Here is a 23,694-nt window from a genome sequence, read left to right as displayed (position 1 = left end):
ATTCTTTATGCAAGAACCAAAAAACCACGAGGGTCACCAGCAGCGCGACCCAATGCCTCAAAGCCCCACAGCACATGAGCCCACCAGCCAGAGTTCAAGTGGACCGACGGTGTGCCTGCGTGGCCAAGACCCTCAAGACCCGAGCCCCCCTTTCGGTTCAGCCAGACTGAACACCCAGCCCCCATTTGCAGCCTCTTTCCCCCAGGAACATGTCCCCTTTAAGTGAAAGGGACACCCGACTCTGTAAGGTACCGCTGCACCTGGACACCCCAGAGCCCCGGAAGGGACCTGTTGGTGCTGCCTCGGACCTTACCCCATACCTTACCCCATACTGACAGGACCAGCCAACTGTCAAAGGCTGGTCCTGTAATTCGTTGCTAAGTGACCGAATGCAGTAATGTTTATTCCCCACAGGATAATATTATCGCTTGAAGCCACATTATAAGTGTATTTTATTGTGACTTGAAAACCTACATCTTAAAAAGTACTTACCGGTTTATGGTGATCTTGGTGTCTAAATTAATATAAAAATATGTGCTACTTTTATAAATTGGTGTTGGATTTCTTTATTGAGTGTCTGTCTCGCTTACCACTCTGTGTGTGCAATAAATGCTTAACGTTATCCTCTAATAAGCCTAACTGCTTGCCTACACTACCACAAAAGAGAGTTTTGGGAATTATTACGTTTACTCCTGTAAACCAATAAGGATCACCTGTAATATCTGCATAGTGTACCTCTACACTCCGTACATAGATAGCCAGTTTCCTACATCTACCGTCAGGAATTATTGGCTGGTAAATTCAGATCTGGTGTTCCTGCACCACGGAAAACTACACATGACAACACCAGGTCAGTCGTGATCAGGCAGAACAGTAATTAATCTGGTAGTTCTGAGTTACCTGACTTGTAATCAGGGCCTAGCAGATATTTCATATCTATAAAGAATACTGCATAACAGAGGAGTAACATTCCTCTCTCAATCTAAGAAACCTGCTCCCCCTTCATTCGCCCGTTGACTGTATCTTTTACGTTTGACACTGCACAGCGCTGACTTTCTGCTAGGTTCACGCTGTGCACAGATCATATAAATGCATACATGCATGTCTTATTTCACTCTTGCGCATGGGTTGTCGGTGATATATGTTTTGTGGACTTTCGAGAAGCTGTGTAATGGTTAGCAATGTTATTGCTTTGCTCTTAATAGGTACTGGTCACTTCTGATTTCTGAGTATGGTTTGTCTAGTGAAGTCTCTATACAGTAAAATATTCTCTGATTTCAACATTTGAAATTGCTTTTTGCTTTCTTAGTATTCCTTCTAGTGTCATCCGTGTGAATGTGTTTCTCAAGTTTTCTTAGATACCGTGGGCCAGATGTACTAAAACATTTTTCCATAGACACAGAATGTGTAAAACCCTGTAATACATCTGGCCCCTTCTCCCCATCTGCACCCTTCGTGCACAGTCTCAGTTTGACTGGTGATGTTGTCTCTGTACATAATAAGCTTTATTTGTGTTATGTTTTATTCATTTTTTCACCCAGATGGTTTGTGGAGGTGAAGGGATTATATTAATCCAACATTATACGATCAGTTTTACAGCCTTTACAAAGTCCCACAGACGTAATTGACCAGTGGTGCCCGGTTGCTTCCTTTGCAATAACCTATCTGTGAGGCCATGAGACCCATTAGACCCTTAGTGGAAATGTGTAACGAAGTTACCTGCAGATAATTAGTACATCCATTCTGATAGATTGTAGTTCTCTTGAATAAGTAAATCTGTCTAAAACAATCTTGGAGTAAAAGTTAATTCCTTGGTGGTCCTGGCCGACAATTTTTCTTCTATTATTTAGAATCTGCATCCTCGAAAGTCCCTTTGACATACTGTATGTACTAATATTTCTACACTGGCGTTTTTTTTTCCAAGCTCATAGTTTCCAAAACAACAACACCAGTATCGTCAACATTTTCATTACAGTACAAAACATTACTTAAATACCCAGTCAGGGTTTTAATCATGGCACAAAGTACAGATTTCCAGTCAAAGTTGGTGTTCTGTCGCATGACCACTTCCATAGTTGCAACTGCTTCTGCCCTATGGGACCTTTCCTGTGAGACTTCATCGATGCTCTGGTGCCCTGCATTGTTCAATTCGTTCTATCGCAGCCCACAGAAATCACCCCACCTACCCCAGATGTTATCTTTTTGGCGGGGGTTTGGGGCTTCATGCACCAGTCCATCCCTTTTTACCAGTCCTGCATTGTAGGCACATACTGACATCCCCAATAAATCCCTTCTCACCACTCCTACATTGTAGGCATGTGCTGGCATCCCCAATCCATCCCTTCTTACCAGTCCTGCATTATAGGCACCGTGCTGATATCCCCAGTCCATCCCTTCTTACCACTCCCGCATTGTAGGCATGTGCTGACACCCCCAGTCCATCCCTTCTTACCACTCCCGCTTTGTAGGCACATACTGACATTTCCAATCCATCCCTTCTTACCTTTCCCACATTGTAGGCAAGTGCTGACATCCCCAGTCCATCCCTTCTTACCACTCCCGCATTGTAGGCACTGTGCTGACATTTCCAATCCATCCCTACTTACCAGTCTCACATTGTAGGCATGTGCAGACATCCCCAATCCATCCCTTCTTATCAGTCCTGCATTATAGGCACTGTGCTGACATCTCCAATCCATCCCTTCTTACCACTCCTGCATTGTAGGCACCATGCTGACATTTCCAATCCATCCCTACTTACCAGTCTCACATTGTAGGCATGTGCAGACATCCCCAATCCATCCCTTCTTACCAGTCCTGCATTACATGCACAGTGCAGACATCCCCAATTCATCCCTTCTTCCACTCCCGCTTTGTAGGCACATACTGACATTTCCAATCCATCCCTTCTTACCTTTCCCACATTGTAGGCAGGTGCTGACATCCCCAGTCCATCCCTTCTTACCACTCTCACATTGTAGGCATGTGCTGACATCCCCAATCCATCCCTTCTTACCAGTCCCGCATTGAAGGCACATGCTGACATCCCCAGTCCATCCCTTCTTACCAGTGCTGCATTGTAGACACATACTGACAACCCCAGTCCATCCCTTCTTACCACTCCCGCATTGAAGGCACATGCTGACATCCCCAGTCCAACCCTTCTTACGACTCCTGCCTTGTAGGCATGTGCTGACATCCCCAGTCCATCCCTTCTGACCAGTCCCACATTGTAGGCATGTGCTGACATCCCCAGTCCATCCCTTCTGACCAGTCCCGCATTGTAGGCATGTGCTGACATCCCCAATCTATCCCTTCTTACCAGTCTTGCATTACAGGCACTGTGCTGACATCCCCAATCCATCCCTTCTTACCAGTCCATTGTATGCACATACTGACATCCCCAGTCCATCCCTTCTTACCACTCCTGCATTATAGGCACTGTGCTGACATCCCCAATCTGTCCCTTCTGACCAGTACTGCATTATAGGCACTGTGCTGACATCCCCAGTCCATCCCTTCTTACCAGTCCCGCATTGAAGGCACATGCTGACATCCCCAGTCCATCCCTTCTTACCAGTGCCGCATTGTAGGCACATACTGACAACCCCAGTCCATCCCTTCTTACCACTCCCGCATTGAAGGCACATGCTGACATCCCCAGTCCATCCCTTCTTACCACTCCCGCCTTGTAGGCATGTGCTGACATCCCTAGTCCATCCCTTCTTACCAGTCCTGCATTACAGGCACCGTGCTGACATCCCCAATCCATCCCTTCTTACCAGTCCATTGTAGGCACATACTGGCATCCCCAGTCCATCCCTTCTTACCACTCCTGCATTATAGGCACTGTGCTGACATCCCCAATCTATCCCTTCTGACCAGTCCTGCATTACAGGCACCTTGCTGAAATCCCCAATCCATCCCTTCTTACCAGTCCCACGTTGAAGGCACGTACTGACATCACCATTTTCTAGCAATGTCTCTTTTAGCAATAGTCACTCCCAGCATGCAGAGCATAAGCTTGTTTCTTGGAAGATCTACATTATTGGGTATTTCCAAAATCCTAAATTGAGATAAAGAGGGAATGACTCTTTACAGAATCATTCCCATTTCATCCAGAAAGTCTTCCCAATATTCCTGTATTTTGTTGCATCCCCTGACCCTATATATGAATGTGCCTTCCTCTCACACTTCAAAAAACGTCAGTGATTATGGCCACCCAATTTTATACAGTTTACCCAGGGCAGAATTTGTAGTTGAATTATTCTACACAGTTAGTATTTTCTATGGTTTCACTCCCGACCTCGACTACTCCGCATATGTTTTTTTCCAATCAAACTCTACTACAAAAAGAAATCTAAGGTGAGAAGCTGATGGTTTGGGCATTTTATAGCCACTGTTTCATGTTTAAAAATGCTGATTTTTATGTCACGACAACTCTGAGAGGCCAGAGTAGTTTTTTCTATTAAAATGTGTTTTGCAGTTCACTCCTCTTCCACCAGTTTTTACCCTTTCCTAATTTTTAGTAAACATCATGTCTTTTAATGGTGGTTCTTTTTTCTACGGTTGTCCGAGTTTTGTTTTTCAGTATTTAATTTTTTATTTTTTATTTTGATATCTTCCTTTAGTAAAAAACAAATCATTAGAATCATCTGTCGTGAATGATGTCACAGGATAAGAGCTAGAGACAACTTCTTTGATCTAGGAGTCTAGCTAGTCTTAGGTCTTTTCTGAGAAACCTTTTTGTTAGAATGCGCTCTTGGAGAAAAAGACTTGAAATACACTTTGATTAAATGTTTCTTAGTAGAAAAACTTTTTGATTGAAATCTAAATATGATTGGGCTATGGCCCATATTTATCCCAGCATTATTTGAATACCATCACTTCAAGATAGTCATCTCTTAAGCTCAAAGATGCCGGGACCAGCATTAACATCAAATTTGGCCAGAGTTAGAGTTAGAAATGTACATTAGCCAAGTCGGAGTAATGATGAGTCTGGGGATGGCCATGACCCAGTGATGACATAGCCAGAGTCCAAAAACTAAGTATTAGTAGGAGTGAATGCGGGAGAGAAGAACAGTAGCTATGCATAAAATGAGCATTCAGCTAGAAATAAAAAAAAAATTGTTAAAGCAGATGATGCATTTCTAGCTGCTTACTGATGATTTAGGGTAGCCTTCCTTGTCAAATAGTTACTGGAGAAGTGTGCCCTAATTTGTGCATTTCACAGGAGAAAAAAATAACAACAAACGTAAGTGGAGTTATGGAGAAAATGTCAACTTAAACTGCAAAAATCTCCTCTTTTCCTCTGTTGTAAACATTGCTAACATTTGCTTGGAATGAAATATAATTTGCAAAGATGCCCATTATTTTCATAATTTTTGCAAAATTAATATTCTGAATGATTTAAATGTTTTTGATTTATTCACCTGCAACCGTCTAGTTCCCTCACACATCAACAGTATCGTTGTGTGAATATTGCTGATCTATAGTTTGTTTGTTAGAGGTGTTTCCTCACACAACCCCTTATAAAACAGTATCGAGGAAGCATGCATTTTATGTTTTATACACATAATTCTGCATGTTGTGATAGAGGTGTCTTCTCAAAATCGCACGGACTGGTTCCATGAGCCCTTTTGTTATCTATCCAGGCCATCATGGAAGAAGCTGAGGTCCGTTCAACTGAAATTAAGAAAGCAGCAGCCGAGTTTGAACGTGACGTGGCCAAACCTGCACTTAAGAAAAAAAGTTCAGTCATCACTTCAGAAAAGGTGATGCGATACATCGAAGAGAAGATGAGGGCCAGAGTGAGTATGATCCATCAAGAGATTTAAGTGTAACTGCACTGTGTCAAATTATCTGCTACTCTATGAGTAAATGTGACAGAAACACCCCGTCTACTCTTCTATTCCATGGAGATCGCCACCTTTCATAACAGCCCCTGTCATTCTATGATTTAAGTATTAATGGAATATTCAGGACGTTCCCTCATTGCCTGCCATTCCATGACAGCACCATGTCTGAAACTCCCAGTCTCTGACCATGTTGTGGCCATATCATGACTCACAAGTAACACAGACACTCAGTTGTTCTTCTAAGGCCCTGCTGTTCAAGGAATAGTGGAAAAAACGAAGGTAAAATACCAAAACCTAAATTATTCTGGAGTAGGTCACCTCTAGGCGTGGTCAGAGACATGAGTGCGCTACAGAGTCACTCAACTCTTTCTCACAGGCCTATTCATTGAGCAACAAGTGCACTCATTCTCCACAACCACTGCCGTTCTACATCTGATGTTCGACTCAAACACCACACCGAACCAAACAGCCCCTGCAAGTCACTTAGCTTTGTGTAACAAGAACATTAAGCTTTTCACACACTTATTCGATTTATGTTTTTTTTCTTTGGACTAGACCAGCCTGGCTTTGACATACGAAAGCTTGGTAGCAGTATCACTGAATTTACACAAACATTTCATGAAAAAAATCTTCGTCCTATTGTAGATTCTCAGTCGACAGAGGGGTTGGCATGGTGGAGATGTAATGGTCAGAAGAAAAATAAAAATAAAGAAATAAGCAGAGTGTAGATTGAAGTGTTTATGCATAGATGAATCACAGAACACAGTGACGTCAACAGAGTGGGTGGAGACATAAAGAAAATATATGCCAACTCACGTGGTGGGATATTGATTCAAAGAAGTATTGTGACCTCACTTATATTGCACCTTAACCCAATAGCATGCTTGGGAAATATATTTACATTGACTTGCAATTTTTATTTGATGGCTTGCACTGTCTGGAACAGGGGCAGGAAACTCCTAGCCACCCTAAGGCATAGGATAGCATAAGAATTATAGAGTATAATCAATGACGTTTTCCATTTTTGGCCTACTGTTCTATGTAGCCACACTTGCCACATCCCCACCATCTTCTCCAGGAATTGCTAATGAATGCATTCGAATCAGGCCACATTATTTTCAGGAGCTTTTGAGCAAGGCCAAAATGCTCTTCAAGTCAACTTTGCACAAGCTTGTGAAGAAGAGTAACCCTGAACCTCAACTAATATATCATGAAATATGGCCTAAAGCTTTTTTTGGAGTGTTGTGGGACTGACATCTGACATAAATAATTTGACATTATTAGATGTACAGCACTGTCCGTGCTCTACAAAGTACATCTCCACCTGAGCTGGAGCTGCTATATCTGCTCCTCTTCTCAAGAGTATGCTGACTGGGACCAATTTAGCTTGCGTGAGTGTACTCTGAGTTCCTGAAATGTGGAGTATCCTGGGCAGTGAGTTTGCTGGGCTTGCCAAGTATGGGAGAAAGTAGCATGCGTGTATTGATATATCATCTTCCACTTCCGAATCCCATCGAAAAACGACCCCTGTACGCTGGTAGATGCTGGTCTTTGGCTTTGTGTGGCATTGGCAACATTGTACATGCCAGACGTTATGTGCTCGATGCCTATATAGGCGCCACCCCAGCACGCTGATGTCACTTCTTTTTGCTCCAGTCAGCGCATATCCAGGGAAGAGGTACCCAAGTCACTTTTTGACTGACCTTTTTCCAACTCTTATGCCGAAGATTTTTGAGACATTATCTCATGGTATGGCAGGGATGTCCGTGAGGAAGGCTGGTTTTAAACTCTGTGGCACCCGTTACCTGCAAATCTCGGTGAAGGACCCACACCTCGTCTGTCTCTGGTGCCTCAAGCACAACCATGAGGCCAAGACCTGCGTTGTTGTTGCACCATGCATCCCAAGGCCTTGAGGGAGTTGTCCCTCAAGCTCCTTGCCCGTCTACGTGTGACGACAGAGTGGTCTTGATACCGGTCAAGAGTATGGTCGTTGTCATACTGGAAGTCGTCCGGGCATTCGGGTAAATCCCACAAGTGCAAAGTCCAAAAACCACAAGAAGTCATAGAGGTTTTCGGCTTTACCCCATCCACCGAAATCAACCAACAAGACAAGGGAGCATCAGCATTCAAGGGCTGCTCTGTTTTTGAGCTTGCGCCAGGGCCGTCTCCACACCTCCCTGGGTTCCCATAAGCCGGAGCGATGCCTGCCCAACTCCATGAATTTTATGAGGCAATGCATCTCATATTTGGGAAACCTGTCCTTCTAGAGCACCTTTGGTCCCCATGAGCTAAGCAGGGGGGCCCCTACTGGTCTTCCACAGGTGTGTTTGCCCCAGGCACCAGTTGGGCCCGTTGGTTGGATCCAGACTGGTGCCGGTTGAGCCATGTCAACCCTTCCCTGCTCCAGTGCTGCAGTTCCCGATACCGTCCCCATACTCGTTACTGACTCTGACGCAAAGCCTGATAGGCGTCGTCTGTCCCCAACTGGAGGCATTCCATCCAGGCTGGAGCCTGTGCCTTATTTCTGTTGGCTAGGACCTGAGGATAACTGGGGTGTGCCAGTGGACCCTGATGAATACCAGCCCCTAGATGTCAGCAAGGACAACTGGTCTGAGGATTTGGTGGATACTAGTGGACTGGACACCTCGTCAGATACTGGCTTTGTCTCTTCTCCTATTGTGGCTACAGAGTAGGGAGCTTCATCTGCTACGGCGGTGATGAGGGTGGTTGAGGTCCTGGACCTTCAGGGGCAATCCGTAGCTCTCAAGACAAATGTCTTGATGGAGGAGTTTCAGCAGGGAGTCACTGTTTTGCTTTACTGCTGACTGAGCTAAAATACACACACTGAGAGGAGTCGAAAAGATTCTCTAGAATGTACCTCTTAACCTGAAGAAGACATTTATTATATCTTTTTGCAAGGCTCGTGAAGGAAGGCCTGTATAACTGAAAATGTACTTTTAAAATGTGCAACAATTAAGTAAGACCATGTACAAAGAATCTTCAATCTATAAACAGCAAATATATACATGCAAGAATACAAACGCCTATAAAAATGCATCACCATAGGGCCTGTCTGGTGCTTCACCTTTCTCCTGCCAGCAAGTCGTTGACCCCAGTTCGACTGCAATGAGAAAGAGAGAAATGTACCCTCTTGGGAAAAATATCAGACATTCGACGTCCAAATCCTGATTGAGGTCACTGAATCTCCCACTGTCGACCTGGGTCTCTTATATACCTTAAACAAACGAGGAAAGAGCTTTCTGGAAAAACCCCTCCCGCTGTGTAAGAAGTATTAAAAAATGCTGGCTATTTTAGGTCAGGGTTGAAAGAAACACTTTGGAACTTGGCCAATATCCTAAGTTGTCTCTCCCAAGCCTAAGCCGTTCCCTGCTGTACCATAAACATCATTCTAGTACATCCTTATCTTGCTGACTGACTCCTCTATGTTATGTCCTAGCCCTTCAGTGAGAAAAGAACACGCAGAATAGAAAACACGTTGCATAACATGTTTTGTACGGAAAACTACTTGCACCTTTAATGTGGTGGTGAAGCTAAGGCTAAGCTGAATACAAAATGGAGTCTGTAACTGGTGACCACTAATGTGACGGTGAACAGCTAAGCCAAGTGCAAAGTGGTGCGACACGAAGTCAGTGGTCAAAACCCAAATATCACTACAGTCACCCCTTCTGAACCACTTCTCCCTTTTAAGGGAGCCTTCAAGGACTTCCTACTTAGGGTCTTGTCAAAACCATGCACAGGGGATCCTGTCAATAGGAAAATTGCCCACTGCCATCATCATGCCCCAGGGGACCCAAATTTCCTCCGCCAGCACCTGAGAGCTTGCTGGTCCAAGCCTCCACTTCCAGAGTAAATTCTGGCGAATTCCCTACCACTCCACCAGACAGGGAATCCAAGAGGCTGTATACCTTGGGAAAGAAGATGTCTTCTTCCCCCAGCCCGGCACTGCAGTCAGAGAACACTGTGTGCTTTTTGGGCTGATACTCCCATTTGCTCTGGGACTCGGTTGTGCAGGTTCTGCCTATGGTCTTGAAGGAGGCTTGAGCCATACTCTCCCAAGCTATTGCTGATGGGAGGAACACTGCTAAGATCACCATACGCTGTGGGCTGGATATGACTGACTCATTAGGCAGATAGGTTTCATCCTTGGTGGCTAGTAGGTGTCACACCTTGTTGAGAACCACAGGCTTTTTGGGGGATGTCCAGGCGTCATTCATGCCCTTTGATGGCTCCCAGCTCTTCGGAAACAAGGCTGACTCAACATTTGAGTGCTTCAAGGTCAACAGGGCTATGGACAGGTCCATTCCATGGCCCCTCGCCAACCCCAGTCCACCTTTCTCTCCTCTCATGCCCAAAGAAGGGGCTTCCAACCTCATTTCTACCCACCCAACCACCACGACCCGCAGGCTTCCCATCCCTTGCTTGGCTGAGAACATGGTACCCACAGACCTTGTGGGTCAGGTAGCCAGAGGTCAAGCTAGTCCAGCTTTGCCCTCTCCTCCCCCAGCAGCCGCAGGCTCCAAGCCTCTTTAATTTGCCCTGTGACCATCATGGGCATCCAATGGGAGGCAGGATATGCCATCACCTGCACTACTGAAGGTCAATAACATCCGACTGCTAGGTTCTCCAGATTTTTAAAGGGGCTACTCCTCCACCCATTCCACCAGCCTGTGACAGGCTGATGAAGGACCACATCTCATTACATTGGCAGGAAGTGGCAGCTCTTTTAGCCAAGGGAGCCTTAGAGAGGGTGTTGGCATGAGAAGTAGGCTGTGGTTGTTTTTCTTGCTACTTTATGGTGCTCAAGAAGTAAAGAGGCTTTTGTCCTGTCCTAAACCTGTGCCCTCTCAATTTCTTTCTGAAAAAGGAGAAATTCTAAATTCTCACGCTCACTCAAGTCCTGTCTGCCCTGGACCTGGGAGACCGGATGGTAGTATTGGACTTGCAGGATGCACACTTCCACACCCCTGTCCCGCCTGCTCACATATGTTACCTGTGGTACATGGTAGGCCACAAACGTTTTCAGTTTGCCGTGCTCCCCTTTGGCCTTTACCAGCCTCCCTCAGGAGTTCATCAAAGCGATGGCGGTACTTGCAGCTTATCTGTGGAGATCAGCTGTACCAGCCTTCTCCTATCTCGACAACTGTCTGTTGAAGGCCAGCTCACCCAAGGTGGTCACTTCTCACCTCCAGACTACGGTGGACCTCCTGCACTCACTGGGGTTCACTATAAATGTGCCAAATTCACACTTGATCCCTTCTCAGATGCTCCCTTTTGTTGGAGCTGTTCTGGACACAGCGCAGTTTGGGGCTTATCTTCTAGAACAGAGGATCCAGGATATTCAGGCTATTATACCGATACTTCAGCCTCTATCCTGGGTTTCGGTGAGACTGACTGAGGCTGCTGGGCCTCATGGCCTCCTGCATCCTGCTAGTGATGCATTCCCATTGGCATATGTGGGCTCTGCAGTGGGACCTAAAATTCTATTGAGTGCAGTATCAGGGGAATCTCTCTTACATGGTCCAGGTCTCAGCAGGCACTGGAAAACATCTGTAGTGGAGGCTGATGGACTGCGATTGGGCCAGCGGCAGATTCCTCTCCCTTCACAAACCATACCTGAGGTTAGTAACAGATACATCACTCCTGGGATAGGGCTGCCACCTGGGAAAAGTGGAGATCAGAGGACTCTGGTCTCCGGCTGAATCCAGCCTTCATATCAACCTGTCGGAACTCTGTGCGATCCAATTTGCATTGAAAGCCTTTCTACCCTTCATCAAAGGAAGACTAGTGCAGGTGTTCATGGACAACACCACTGCCATGTGTTACGGCAATAAACAGGGCAGGCTGAGGTTGTGGAGCCTCTGTCAAGAGGCCATGCACCTCTAGACATAGCTGGAATGTCAGGACATTCTCCCTGGTGGTTTGAAACCTGACGGGCTCTCGGAATACTAGAGAGGACAAACTCAGCCAAATATGTCAAAAGTGGCATCTCCAAACGGAGGTGGTGAAAAGGCTCCTTCAACAGTGGGGAGAACATTGGTTAGATCTGTTCGCCACTGACGAGAACGCGCAAGGTCAGCAGTTCTGCTTACTGGAATTTCCAAGGCAGCTCTCACTCAGAGATGCTTTCCATCTTGAGTGGAGCTCTGGCCTCCAGTACGCCTTTCCGCCAATATCACACCTGTCCAGAGTTCTTAAGAAGATCAGGAATGACTGGGCCCAAGTCATCCTTATGCCTGAGCATGTCTATCAGTCCTCTGATCAGGCTGCCCCTTCGAGAGGAACCCCTGTCGCAGAAGCAGGGGAGGGTTCTACACCTGAACCTATCAATGCTCTGGCTTGATGTGGGGAGATTGAGCAGCAACAGTTGACACCTTTTGATCTCCCCCCCCCGAAGTCTTTAATGTTATCTTGGCAGCTCGGCATCCCTCCACCAAGACGGCATACGCCAGCTGTTGAACTATTATAAAGAAAGGTACACTGTTCCAAAAAAACAATTAAGAAATGCAGGGGTGGGGCGTGTCAGGGATATCTATGATATCAGGAGAGCCCTCAAGCACCCAAGGGGTGACAAGTTTCATCACTGGGCTATCTCCTCGTCAGACCGGTGCTGCAATGTCTGGCGGACCTCCCCAGCAATGGGGGTGGTGCTAAACCGAAGGCAATTTGCCAGAAGGAGGTCTGAAACGAATACTAACTCAGTGGGAAGACAAGGTGTAAGTGTGTAGGAGAGTGAAAGAATTAAAATTAGCTCTGTGCCTCTAATCACTTTAATGTATCAGGGAAGAGGCACAGGCCAAGATTAAAAAATAATCCAGAGTATTAGTGGGGATAATGTCCCACTGAACTCTATGGGGAAGAAAAGGTAGAGTGCCTAATCCTGATAATTTTCGGTCAACATGTTTCGCGTCTTCTATGGGTCACTAAATGATCCCGGAACGCTTCGTCAGGACCCGGAAAACTACTTCTCCTATTTAAATAAAAAAATACTAGAGTGTCACTTACAAAACCGCAGACATGTTGTCAGTGTCAGTAGGTCAATCAGTCGCCCATCCCATATTCGAGATTGAGCTTCCTAGGACCGCGCTAGTCACAATCAAGGAGGTAATATTCTCTCACTCCTTCGTTGAGTAGGGAACCTGCCCGTGAGGCGCACGCCTGAAAGCCAGCTGTTGAACAACATTTGTTGCATTGTGTACAGCAAAATAGGCTGATCCTTTATCTGCACCCCTTTGCCAAGTTCTTTACTTTTGTCCTTACCCTGGCCCTTCAGGGATCTTCACTTGACATGTTGAAGGGTTACATATCTGCTATCCCTGCCTTTCTGCGGCTGCTAGATCAACCCTCCCTCTTCAAGTTCCCTATTGTAAATAGGTTCTTTAAAGGTCTGCAACACGCTCCTCAGCTCCCTTTATTATGCCTCAATAGGAACGTAACTTGGTTCTTACCTTTCTAATGTGTGGTCCTTTTGAGACACTTCAAACGTGCCCTCTTATGCTCGTCACCATCAAGACAACCTTTTTGGTCAAAATTACATCTGCCTGGAGGGTCAGTGAACTGCAGGCACTGTCATCTCAGCCTCCATACAACTCTTTTTTTCCCCACCTAAACTTGTCCTTTAGACTCCTGCATCCTTCTTGCCAAAGTAGTCACCCCAACCCACATAGGCCAGTCCATTACTTTGCCTACCTTTCACACTTCACCTCATCCCTCTAATAGACAGAAAAGACTCCACTGGCTAGACCCAAAAAGAGCATTGGTGTTCTGCCCTGACTGCACTTAATCGTTCCGGTTGGACAATCGGCTCTTCATGTGATTTCTCAGAGCCTAGAAAGGGAAGGCTGGGCAAAAAAGAACCATCCCCCGATGGATTGTACTTTGCATTAAGATCTACTACACATTGGTCAAGAAGCAACCCCCTGAGGATTTACATGCTCATCCCACCAGGGTAAAGGCTGTGACCACTGCCTTGGCACACACAGTTCCGGTCCTGAACATCTACCAGGCAGCACCCTGGGGCCTCACTGTCACCTTAATCAAGCACTACTGCCTGGACAATCAGGACGGGCACTACTGCCTGGACAGATGGTACGAATAGTTTGACTGTTCGGTCATGCAGGACTTTCTGGCAAATTGGGTTTGCAGACACTCGTCTGGGGAAGTATTGCTTGGGTATCTATTCTAAGGTAAGGAATCTGCAGCTAGTAGTCTCTGTCAGATGAACAAGTTACTTACTTTCGGTAATGCCTTATCTGCTAGAAACTCTGCCTAGCCCCAGATTCCTTACTGCCCCACCCATCCACCCCACTCTGCAAACAGATTTCTAGGTACAGGGCTATTCCGTTTTAATGGCCCTAGTTTCACGCATCAGTGGTCAGTGTTCTTTGTGGCTCTGGGCTAGTGGGGTGGAAAGTCGGGAAAAGGAACTGACATCAGCATGCTAAGGTGGTGCTGAAATAGGCACGCTCAAGTCACTTCCGGCGCAAACAACACCAGTGGCACCACATGGAGGAGAATGATGCTACCAACTGGCACAAAGGGGTATTGATCACAAAAAACTTCTGGATCCAGTCTGACACCTGGGGATGATTCTAAGGTAAGGAATCTTCAGCTATATAGAGCCTCTGCGAGATAAGACGTTATCGAAGGTAAGTAATTTGTTCATCCCGCTCTGTCGTCTGCGAGCACGACTCAATCCACTCTGATTGGTCCCTTTGGGGCTTTTCTCTCTCCCCTGATATATTTGCTCATGTGATCCTCTCCAATTACCCCTCACACTTTCATACAGTGGGTTGTGAACTGCCCACCACCAGGTAGGAAACACATATCATCCCCTCTCAAAAATAACTATGCAGTTAGGGAGCAGATAAGATACATTTTGACATTATTTCAGAATCCCACTTTTTACCAATCATGTAACACACCATTTAGCTACTTACAAATTGAAAATTCCAGCTGAGTATCGTTTTCGTATTCAGGTGATATTGGTTCTTTGCGTCTCCCCATCTGAAATGTCTCTGGCCATCTCCATGCCTGTTTTGATCTTCTCTTGTGGGCTGTTCATCGAGGTCTACTCTGCTCTCCATCATGACCAAGCTCTATGTCCTTTTTTCTTTGGACTGGCTTCCAGAACCCTCATGGTCCACTGTCCCTCCTTTCACCCCTTCCCTCCTATGACCATGTTCATTTGTTTGACACCAAGTCCCATGCCACTTCCAGCGTTACGAAGAAGAACGTTTTTGAGTTAGAGATTACCTTTAGCCTGGCAGGGATGCATGTACATTAGTTGCATGGCTGGGAAAACATGGAATGGGCTGACTTGTACATCCCTTTTCCTAATGCTTCATCTTGCTTTGAGGAATGCCTCCTTGTCACTTTAGTAAAGCAGCATGGCTTGGGGAACCAGTGGTGGAGGGTTCAGAACCAGGGCCTGTGTGCTTACTTCACCTCAAAACATTGACATATATCTTCCATTGCCACCAGGATCCTCAGCCATTTTTCCAGGAAATGCATCCCCTACTCTTTCCTCCACCAGCATTGTGGTTGCCAGTAGATGAGCCGCCTTCGTCTTGAAGTTATGGACAGTGTCCACCCTCACAAAAGTCATCATATTTGGGAGTGCCATATCCACTTGTGCTTCTCCTATCTCACTTTCCATAGCCTAGAAGGTATCCTTTATTGCCTGTTAGATAACCCCTGTTGAAGAGACTGTGACCGACGTCTTCAATACTGTCTGCAGGACCATCCATCCCCTTGGGATGACGATGCTCTGCTAATGTGGATGGCTTTGTATATTTATCTATTTTAGCTGATTGGGGCAAGACCTCCTTATCCTTTGCCATGGTACATAGTGTACTGCTGTCAGAGGCTCCAGTACACATCGTTGCCCCCAAGGTGTTTCCCCGTATGTGACTGATTCCGGCCTAGTTCTTGAGGCAGGCCACCCCTCCTTTTTCTGCCCTTTCCTCCCTCTTAGGCGGGTGTTTTGGTGTCTCCGGCATCCAGGTCAGGTAGAGACCTCTAGAACTAGTCCACTGTTTTCTGGACATTTGTGAATGCTTAGAGGGCAAGAAAAATGAGTGGCCACTCACTATTTCAGGCTCACTTCCCGAGTGGTTTCAATGTTTTCCTCGCCCCCTATGGGTTTTATTCCACTCCAGTGTAGCTGTCTCTAGGAGACCATTGCCCTGTCAGAGCATAGTGCTTTTATTATCCCTTTGTACATAGAATTTAGCAGTTTGCTAGCTGGTTACAGCTCAACCCCCTGCCTGCTCCTCTGGCTGTGATGGTAATGCAATGAGGCCTCCTAAAGTTGGAGAGATTCTGACTCTCAATCCACCCTTTGCCATGGATATTTTCATTTCAGGGCCACTCAAGATTTCCTTTCTTCAGTTTTGTTCCAGGCCTTCTTTTATACTTTCTTTTGCTTGTGTTTTTAGATCTGCAGAGGGGGCTTGTCTTGTTCAGTTGTTCACCTCACCACTGCATGAGGCTGCAATTCCAGGTCCTGCTGACACTGCTTCCTTGTCTAATGTGGACATGTGTTCCCAGCGTCAGACGGTAGGGGGGTGAGGGTGTAGTACAGGAGGTAATTATTCATGACCCCAACTTACCACATTGAAAGCTCCCTTGACAAACAAGTCATAGGTCATAGATTCTGCACCAGGTGTCAGTGGATCTTCTCTCAGCCCCACTCCCCATTGCCTTATTTCCTCTACTCCTTGCTGCTTCTGCACCTTTGCATGCTGGCATTTTCCGAGGGCTTCTTCAGTCTTGTCAGCTCGGTAATCTGTTCTCCCACCTTGGGCTTTTGGCCTTTTTAGGGCCCACTAGACCAACTACATCACTCTCCTCACTGACCTGGTCGGCTCAGACAACTTCTCCCAGCATGTCCTCTTCCTTCACCTCTAAGGCTCTTACCAGCACCATTACTGTCTGCCAAGCCATCGTTTGGGATCCGATCTCTGGGTTCCCATGCCATCCCTCTCTGTCTGCCTCGCAAGTCTCTTAGTAAACTCTTCAGCTAACTACTAGTCACGTACCTTTTAGGGCTTAGTCTTGGTAAGTGGTTGTTAGGTACAGTGTAGGGATTCTGTCAGGTTGAGTGAGGTTCCTTTTGGAGACTCATCAGGGCACTGCCATTGTCTTGCACCAGCATTCAATCCTCACTGAAGTATCAAAATTAACCCCATTGTACGTTTTAATATCCTTATCTTGTGTATTCTGATTTCTGTATAGCTGATGCATTAATATAGTACATTCCAGAGAACTATAACAAGGTCATACTGGAAGGATTTTCTCTCAAAGACCATGTACCACAAAAAAATGATTCTTGCCTTTGAGTTTAAAAAGATCACTCCTGTTTCTTGGGCTAAGCAACTCAGAAAATCAATGTTCTAATCCTGGCTTGTATTTTGAAGTAGTAAATCCTGTGAGTATGTTCTCTTCAGTGATCTTTTATCCAGTAGCCAGGTCTTTGCCTCCATTTATTTTCAGAACTCCTTTTCTGACTTTCCTATAATCATACTGGTTTCCACAAAGTTCCTTGTTTCTCTCATGTGTCTTTGGTGCAAAAATATGAAGATTAAGGCAGTATCTGGGAACGTTCTTCACAGCCTCTCCTACATAATGGCAGATTGGAAAGGGATGTCTAGCCCTGCTCCACAGCTACCACTGTTGTATGGCAACTCCATAGCAGTAACACATAATTCTTCTCTGCAATCCAGCTATGCCAGTCCATATTTTTTGTGACATCTTTTTATTGATTTTATGGAGGTTAGATGCAACTGATATATACATAGCTGAGCAACTGCCACTGAGTCAACGATGAAACCATGCAACGTATTAGGAGTGAACATAAAATCCCTCTCCCACTAGATCCAACCAGCACTGGGCAATATATTTGTCTGCTCCCGTGCCCCTCTAACCCAAGCTCAAACCTTATCTGCGTAAGTCTGAATTTCAACATTGATGGAAAGGCGAGGATTTTCGACTCTCTGGAAGACAATACTTCCATATTGACACCATGCAACCCACATTTTATAATGTTTGAGAGGGCAGCCACTGGATTTATAGATGGGAATTTCTAGGATCATGCAGAGGTCCAGCTCAGCCTTCCACTGCTCCACAGGATGTGGGGGTCGCAGTCCTTCTAGGCCCTGGCAATGTTCCTTTTTGCTACCACTAACCCAACCATATTGCAGTGGGATTCCTGTCTGATTTTATCTCCTCTATGGTATGGATGATGACCAGTTTTGGATCCCAGGACCACTTCCTCCCCAGCACTTGGTCCAGACATGACAATACCCCCTCCCAGAAACGGGTCACCCTTTCACAAGTCCAAATTGTGTGGAGTAAGTCCCCCTGTGCGTCAAACAACGCAGGTAGACCGGTGATGTCACAACCCTCATCTCCCGCAACCTTTCCTGAGTGTAGTAGGCCCACTGTAGGAAATTCCACTGTATAAGATGGAACTGTGAGGCAATTGATGTTTCACAGGGTGAAGCGCAAACATCCCTCCAGTTGTCGACAATGAGGAGTCCCATGTCAAACTCCCACACCCTCCTTAATTGAACAAAGGAGTCAGTGGTGTTGACTTCTAATGACCGGTATACCTGTGAAATTTTGTGGGTAGTCAGCCCACCCAGGAGTATTTTGCCCTCCAAAGGTGTATGATCTGACAGGTCTGCGAGTCCATTAATGTCTTGGGTAAGAGCGTGCTGGAGCCGCGGGTACTGGAAAAATTATAAATGATGCAAGCCATGTTCTGTCTGGACATGACGTCCCCCAGCGTTGAAATAGTTATAAATGTTCCATGACATGAAGCCCTCCATTGCTGTGACCTGTGGCAGTGGGGTATCTTTTGCCAAGCGTCTTGCCCACCTGAGGGCCCTATGTATGCCCCCAGATCTGAAGAGTTACTGTCAGAGCGAAGAGATCATCATCTCGGGGCATTCCCCCCCCCCTACAGCAATTGCAGTAGGGGTGCCTCCTGCGGTGCTCCTCTTTTGGTGGCATATATGGGGTCGGGTACATTAATGAACCACCATTCATTTGTAACACTGAGGTGGGAGGCCCTATAGTACGAGAGTATGTCAAGGGTTGTAATGCCTCCATAGTAGGATGATTTATAGTATTTGGTGAGGGCTATCAATGCAGGGGAGGAACGAGCATCAATTGCCGCCCAAGTGAGTTTCTTGCAGAAGTAGTACATCTGTGGAGTAACACCACCCCTCGCTTTATAGGATTCAGTATGCCATTAACCTTCCATGTCCGGGGCGGATTATGCTGAGTGCATTGGTATTAACCTGTTCAGTCATAAGGTTATGTTGGTGCAACATTGGTGACCTACAGAGAGATGTAGGACAGCTTCAGTGTCAGCTACATCTGTGTGTAGTACTGTCTGGGGTAGGTACATGAGAAACAAACATTTGAAACTGTAACATACTCAACCCACCCTCCACTCCATACTCAAGAACATGAAGTTCCTGTCATGGAATAAACTTGGCACTGCCACCAACCAAGGGGGCAAACTCCAACATCGTTCTTTTTCACCACCCCCAAAAGCACAACTTACAAGAACGCAAAATATTTTACAAAAGAGAAAAAAAGGGAGAGAGAGAGAGAGAGGGCTCCATAGGTTTGTTAGCAAGTTGTCTGCTTAGTGGCAAAGATAATGAGTCCAGTGAGGGTCCAGGTGTTGAAGCATGTCAGGAGGACGGATCACCTCCTGCAGTCAAAGATGAGGGTGACCCCCCATGTGTTTAGTCCTTGTCCAAGGACCTCCAGCAGCACGGACTGGTGGAGTCTGCCAAATTGGTAACCAAGTGTCGATGATGCAGCATCCACCAGGACTAGAGTGTCAGCTGCCCCAACCTAGACTCGGCTCCACCCCACTCCGATGGATGGGCGAGGTGGGTGGAGCCCACTGAAATTAAGGTCTCTTCTCCAACCATGACCAAGCTGCTTCGGGTATGTCAAAAAAGTGTTTTGTTCTCCAAAATGACCTTTAGCTGACCCAGGAAGAGGAAAATGTACTGGCTGCGGTGTGCTTGTAGTTACTGCTTGACTGCCAGAAAGGAGAGTTGATGTTGCTGAACCTTAAGCGTATAGTCGGTAAAGACCATTACCTGAAGAGAGTCGCAAGTCAGGGTCTCTTTCAGTCGAGAAGCTTTGAGGATCTTATCCCGTTGTGCAAGCTTGAAGCTGCAAGCAATTATGGGCCAAGGAAGTGCATCCAGCGGGGACCTCTGTGCCAGAGACTTGTGTTCCCCCTCCACCGCGAAACACAGCAACAGCTCCCCCTTGGTATCCAAAAAAGAACCATATAGTTACAAGTTGAGTTGGAGGCGACCCATCAGCGCCCTCCAATATCCGCACAATTCTTACGTTGTTGTGCTTCAAACAGCCTCTGCATCTTCCACCCGAAGTCTGAACTGGTGCACTGTTTTTTTGGAGTACAAGGCTGTGGTTTGAAGTCCATGGTGGGTGTCTTCTATTGTTGATTTGCGGCCCTCAGCCTCTGCTACCCTTGCTGTTGTGTTGGGCAGATCTTGCTGTACCAAATACATGTCAACGTTCAGATCCCCCATCTTTCCCTACAGTTAGGATTGAAGGTCCTGGATGGCCTGTAGGACAGGGGCCAAGGTCAATACAGCTGTCAACAGAGGCCTTTTCTCAGCTGCCCATGCAAGCCTTGTGAACTTGTCTATTCAGCCCTGTGAGGCCTGGGCCCCAGGCTGTCCTTCCCCAGGTTCATCCTCAGGACTTTTTAGGTGCAATGGAAAGGCTAGGTAATAGAGCACAATAGTTTTGGGTGTTGCGTGGCATTCCAGGGCCCAGGGAAGTGAGGGAGAGGGAGATCGCCCCCCCACCATTCGAAATCACCAGTACTGGTATAGCTGGCGGGCCAGTGAACTCCATTGCAGGTAGTGGCTCATCTGTTTTGTGGGGTTGAGAGCCCCCCTCCCCCCCATGAGTCTAAGGTGTGGCATCCTGATTGGAGCCAGGGACCGGTGCTCACCACCTCAGAGCTGCGTTGTGATCCCCTCTGGCGCCTGAGGGGGCACTGGCCAGGCAGGCTCCAAGGCTGGCCGGGGAGCACCACATTCCTCTGCACCCGGAGTTTGAGGCAGGAAGGGGGAATAGGGGAGAGAGATATTCTATGTAGCTGTACCAGCAACCCACATTTTCCCATGTCCGAGGCCCACAGTCACTCACTGAGGGTTGACGCCCACCTGCGCCTGATGGTGATGGGATGTTCCCACCCTTTGCAGAGCCGCACCAGGGCCTTCAGGCCCCCAACTCATTGGGCGGCACAAATGGCTCCTGTGCGGCCACACAGCGGAGCCACACCGATCCATTGACGCACCCCGAGCCTCAGTCGGCCTCCCAGGCACGGCCTCCCAAAAGTAGTTGAGGGCCGACATCTGCCAGCAACAGATGGCAACAAGAGGCCTTAGCAGCAGATCACCAGAGTGTCCAGGTCCCAAGCACAGGGTGTGAGGCAGATGATCCTTGCTGCCCACGTCCTCTCAGCGCGTGCCGCCCAAGCCTCGCAGCCGCTCCGGGAGAGCTGACCAGTGCCCCCCAGCTGCTACTCGCTGTCCAGGCCCTGCTACGATGACGGCCGCTAGAACCACGGCCAAGAACGGGGTCAGAACCCCCCTGCGCTCCCCCCACCGATGCAGGGATGTCAAACATTCGGGGGCCCTCATGGACCGGGTCTTGATCGGATTTCAGCGGGAGGGTAATGTAACTCAAAGATGAGCGTTCGCCATACTCAGCGTCTTAGCCATGCCCCCCATGCCAGTCCCTATTGATAACGGAAAATCCCTCTTCCCTTCCCTACAGCCCAAATGTTCTGTTGCGAATTGCAAAGGGGAAAAACTCACTTATCTCTATAGCCCTTGCCTAGCCACAACAGATATGCTACAAATACTAGGCCTGTGCAAAGTTAGACACATTTCATGAAGTTTGTTTTAACTTCTACAACATCCTTATTGTCACAACGTTGGCAAATTGTAAAAATACAGTTGGCTTAAATATCCTACATAAAATAAGCTAAGTGAGAAAAAAATACTTAAAATATACTTTCTGGGGGAGATTCTACCATAGAAAAATATCTGCAGGAAATCTTTGCTTAGTACCAGCAGGTGAAGATGATAAACTTCACATGTATAATCTTAACAGAAATTCACTATCAGAATTATAATTTCACACACCTCTACAAACATCAACACTTCTCTGCGCCCCCTGCTTTTCATAAAGGTATATGCTGCCCTTCTTCACAGCCTCCGTAATTCCAGAGAGAGTTCTGTTGTATTGGAAAATCTATAGAACTATGTTACCCCCAAATCACTTTCGGGAATATGTAGCCTCCTTTCTCAACAGCCTCGGATGTTCCATGAAGGACCTGTGTCAAGATCTCTCAATCTTCCTTTACTGTTTTGGTATTCTATAAGAGCTATGGAGTGTGTAGCTTTTCTGGCCCAGACCTGTTAGTGTGAGGCCTTCTCGTACTGGCGTAAAATGGATGTATTATGCAGTGTATAAATGTACTCTGTCATTCTGCAAGATTCACAGTAGTGCCTTGAAATCAACAGCGGCAACCTGTGAGGAATCGCTGAACAGCTTAAGGAACTTTTTTTCGCATGTAATAAGAAGAAAGGTTTTCCTTCATTGACAGTTGTTGTGCTGTTATTCAATCGATGAGCTTACGGAAGTTTAAAAATGTTTTTAATTTTGCAGGACATGCTGATCGATAAACTGCGTTTGAAAAATGTATCCCTTAAGGTGCAAAAGAAAAAATTACGTATGCAGCTGAGACAGGTGAGTGTAGCAGTTGGAGGCAGACTCGGAGGAGCAGCAGTTGAGTGGCTTGCTCCAATAGCAGGTATGTGTGGGCCTTGGGGAGAACAGTGGGCTTGTGGATGATGGGTAAAGAACAGAGCGGTTGAATGATGGGCACAGAACTGAATAAGTAAGTGATGGTCAGCTAGCAGGGGTCAAGGATGAAATGAACACACATGGCTGCGGTAGTTTTGTGATGTAGTCCAAAGCAGGCAGAGAAGAGAAGATTACGCTGATGTGGGTCTGAGCACAGCGTGAAGTGGGCAAAGAGTATTAAGCTTGAGACCCTCACGGGTGAGTAGCGCGCTTTATAAGCACACTAGCATTTTGACGGCATCAGTACAAAACAGTTATGTGTGAGTCAAAGCAAGAGCATTTGGTTAAGCATTCAAAGTCTTATCTGTGATTGACAGACAAAGAGCACAAGAAGGTTGTTGTGGAGTACAAGGCCTACGTAGGTAAGTGAGTGCATAAGGCAGTCTGGTACTGAACAGAGAAGAGGTAGGTTACTGACAGCAGAGCAGACTGGTGATCGGAGTGAATCACAGGTAAGTGATTGTTTGGAAATGGCAGGTTTGTGATGGGTACAGGACAGAGCTAATAGAGTAATTTGTTACAGCCTGTTGATAAATACATGGTGGTAGAAGGGGGTGCCAGGAGAGCTCTCTCTCGGGATGGGGAGAGGGTGCTGTGGCGGTCTGGCCTTGGGCCCTCCTTAAGTACCTTAGCACTGTCACCCCGCTCCGATTTGGTGGGCGCAGCGTGGGCTCACTGGAGGAAAGCCCTGCGGACTGGAGTGGGCAGCCTGCAGTGGTACGCCAGGGCCCTGCAGTGTCCCCTATTCATGGCCAGGGCCAAGCTGTAGAGAGATAAAAAGCACAAGCTCAGTGCTTCTGGCCTGCAGGGAAGGACAGCCACTTGAAAGTCTTAGAAAAAATACATTATTACAGTGCATAAACCAAAAGGA

At 46.8% G+C, this 23,694-nt stretch overlaps 1 protein-coding gene across 1 annotated transcript in view; it reads left to right on the top strand.

The window, feature by feature from the left end:
- CFAP263 (cilia and flagella associated protein 263) overlaps positions 1–23,694 on the top strand; it is a 191,466-nt gene that overhangs the window by 76,914 nt on the left and 90,858 nt on the right. The window contains exons 4-5 of the mRNA XM_069217411.1: positions 5,655–5,810; positions 22,626–22,706. Coding sequence (XP_069073512.1) covers positions 5,655–5,810; positions 22,626–22,706 — 237 coding nt within the window. The remainder of the gene's footprint in view (positions 1–5,654; positions 5,811–22,625; positions 22,707–23,694) is intronic.

The sequence above is a fragment of the Pleurodeles waltl genome, chromosome 12, assembly GCF_031143425.1.
Source record: "Pleurodeles waltl isolate 20211129_DDA chromosome 12, aPleWal1.hap1.20221129, whole genome shotgun sequence".
Taxonomy (NCBI): Eukaryota; Metazoa; Chordata; class Amphibia; order Caudata; family Salamandridae; genus Pleurodeles; species Pleurodeles waltl.
Note: the sequence above shows the minus strand (reverse complement) of the source record. Positions and strands in the feature narration are given on the sequence as shown.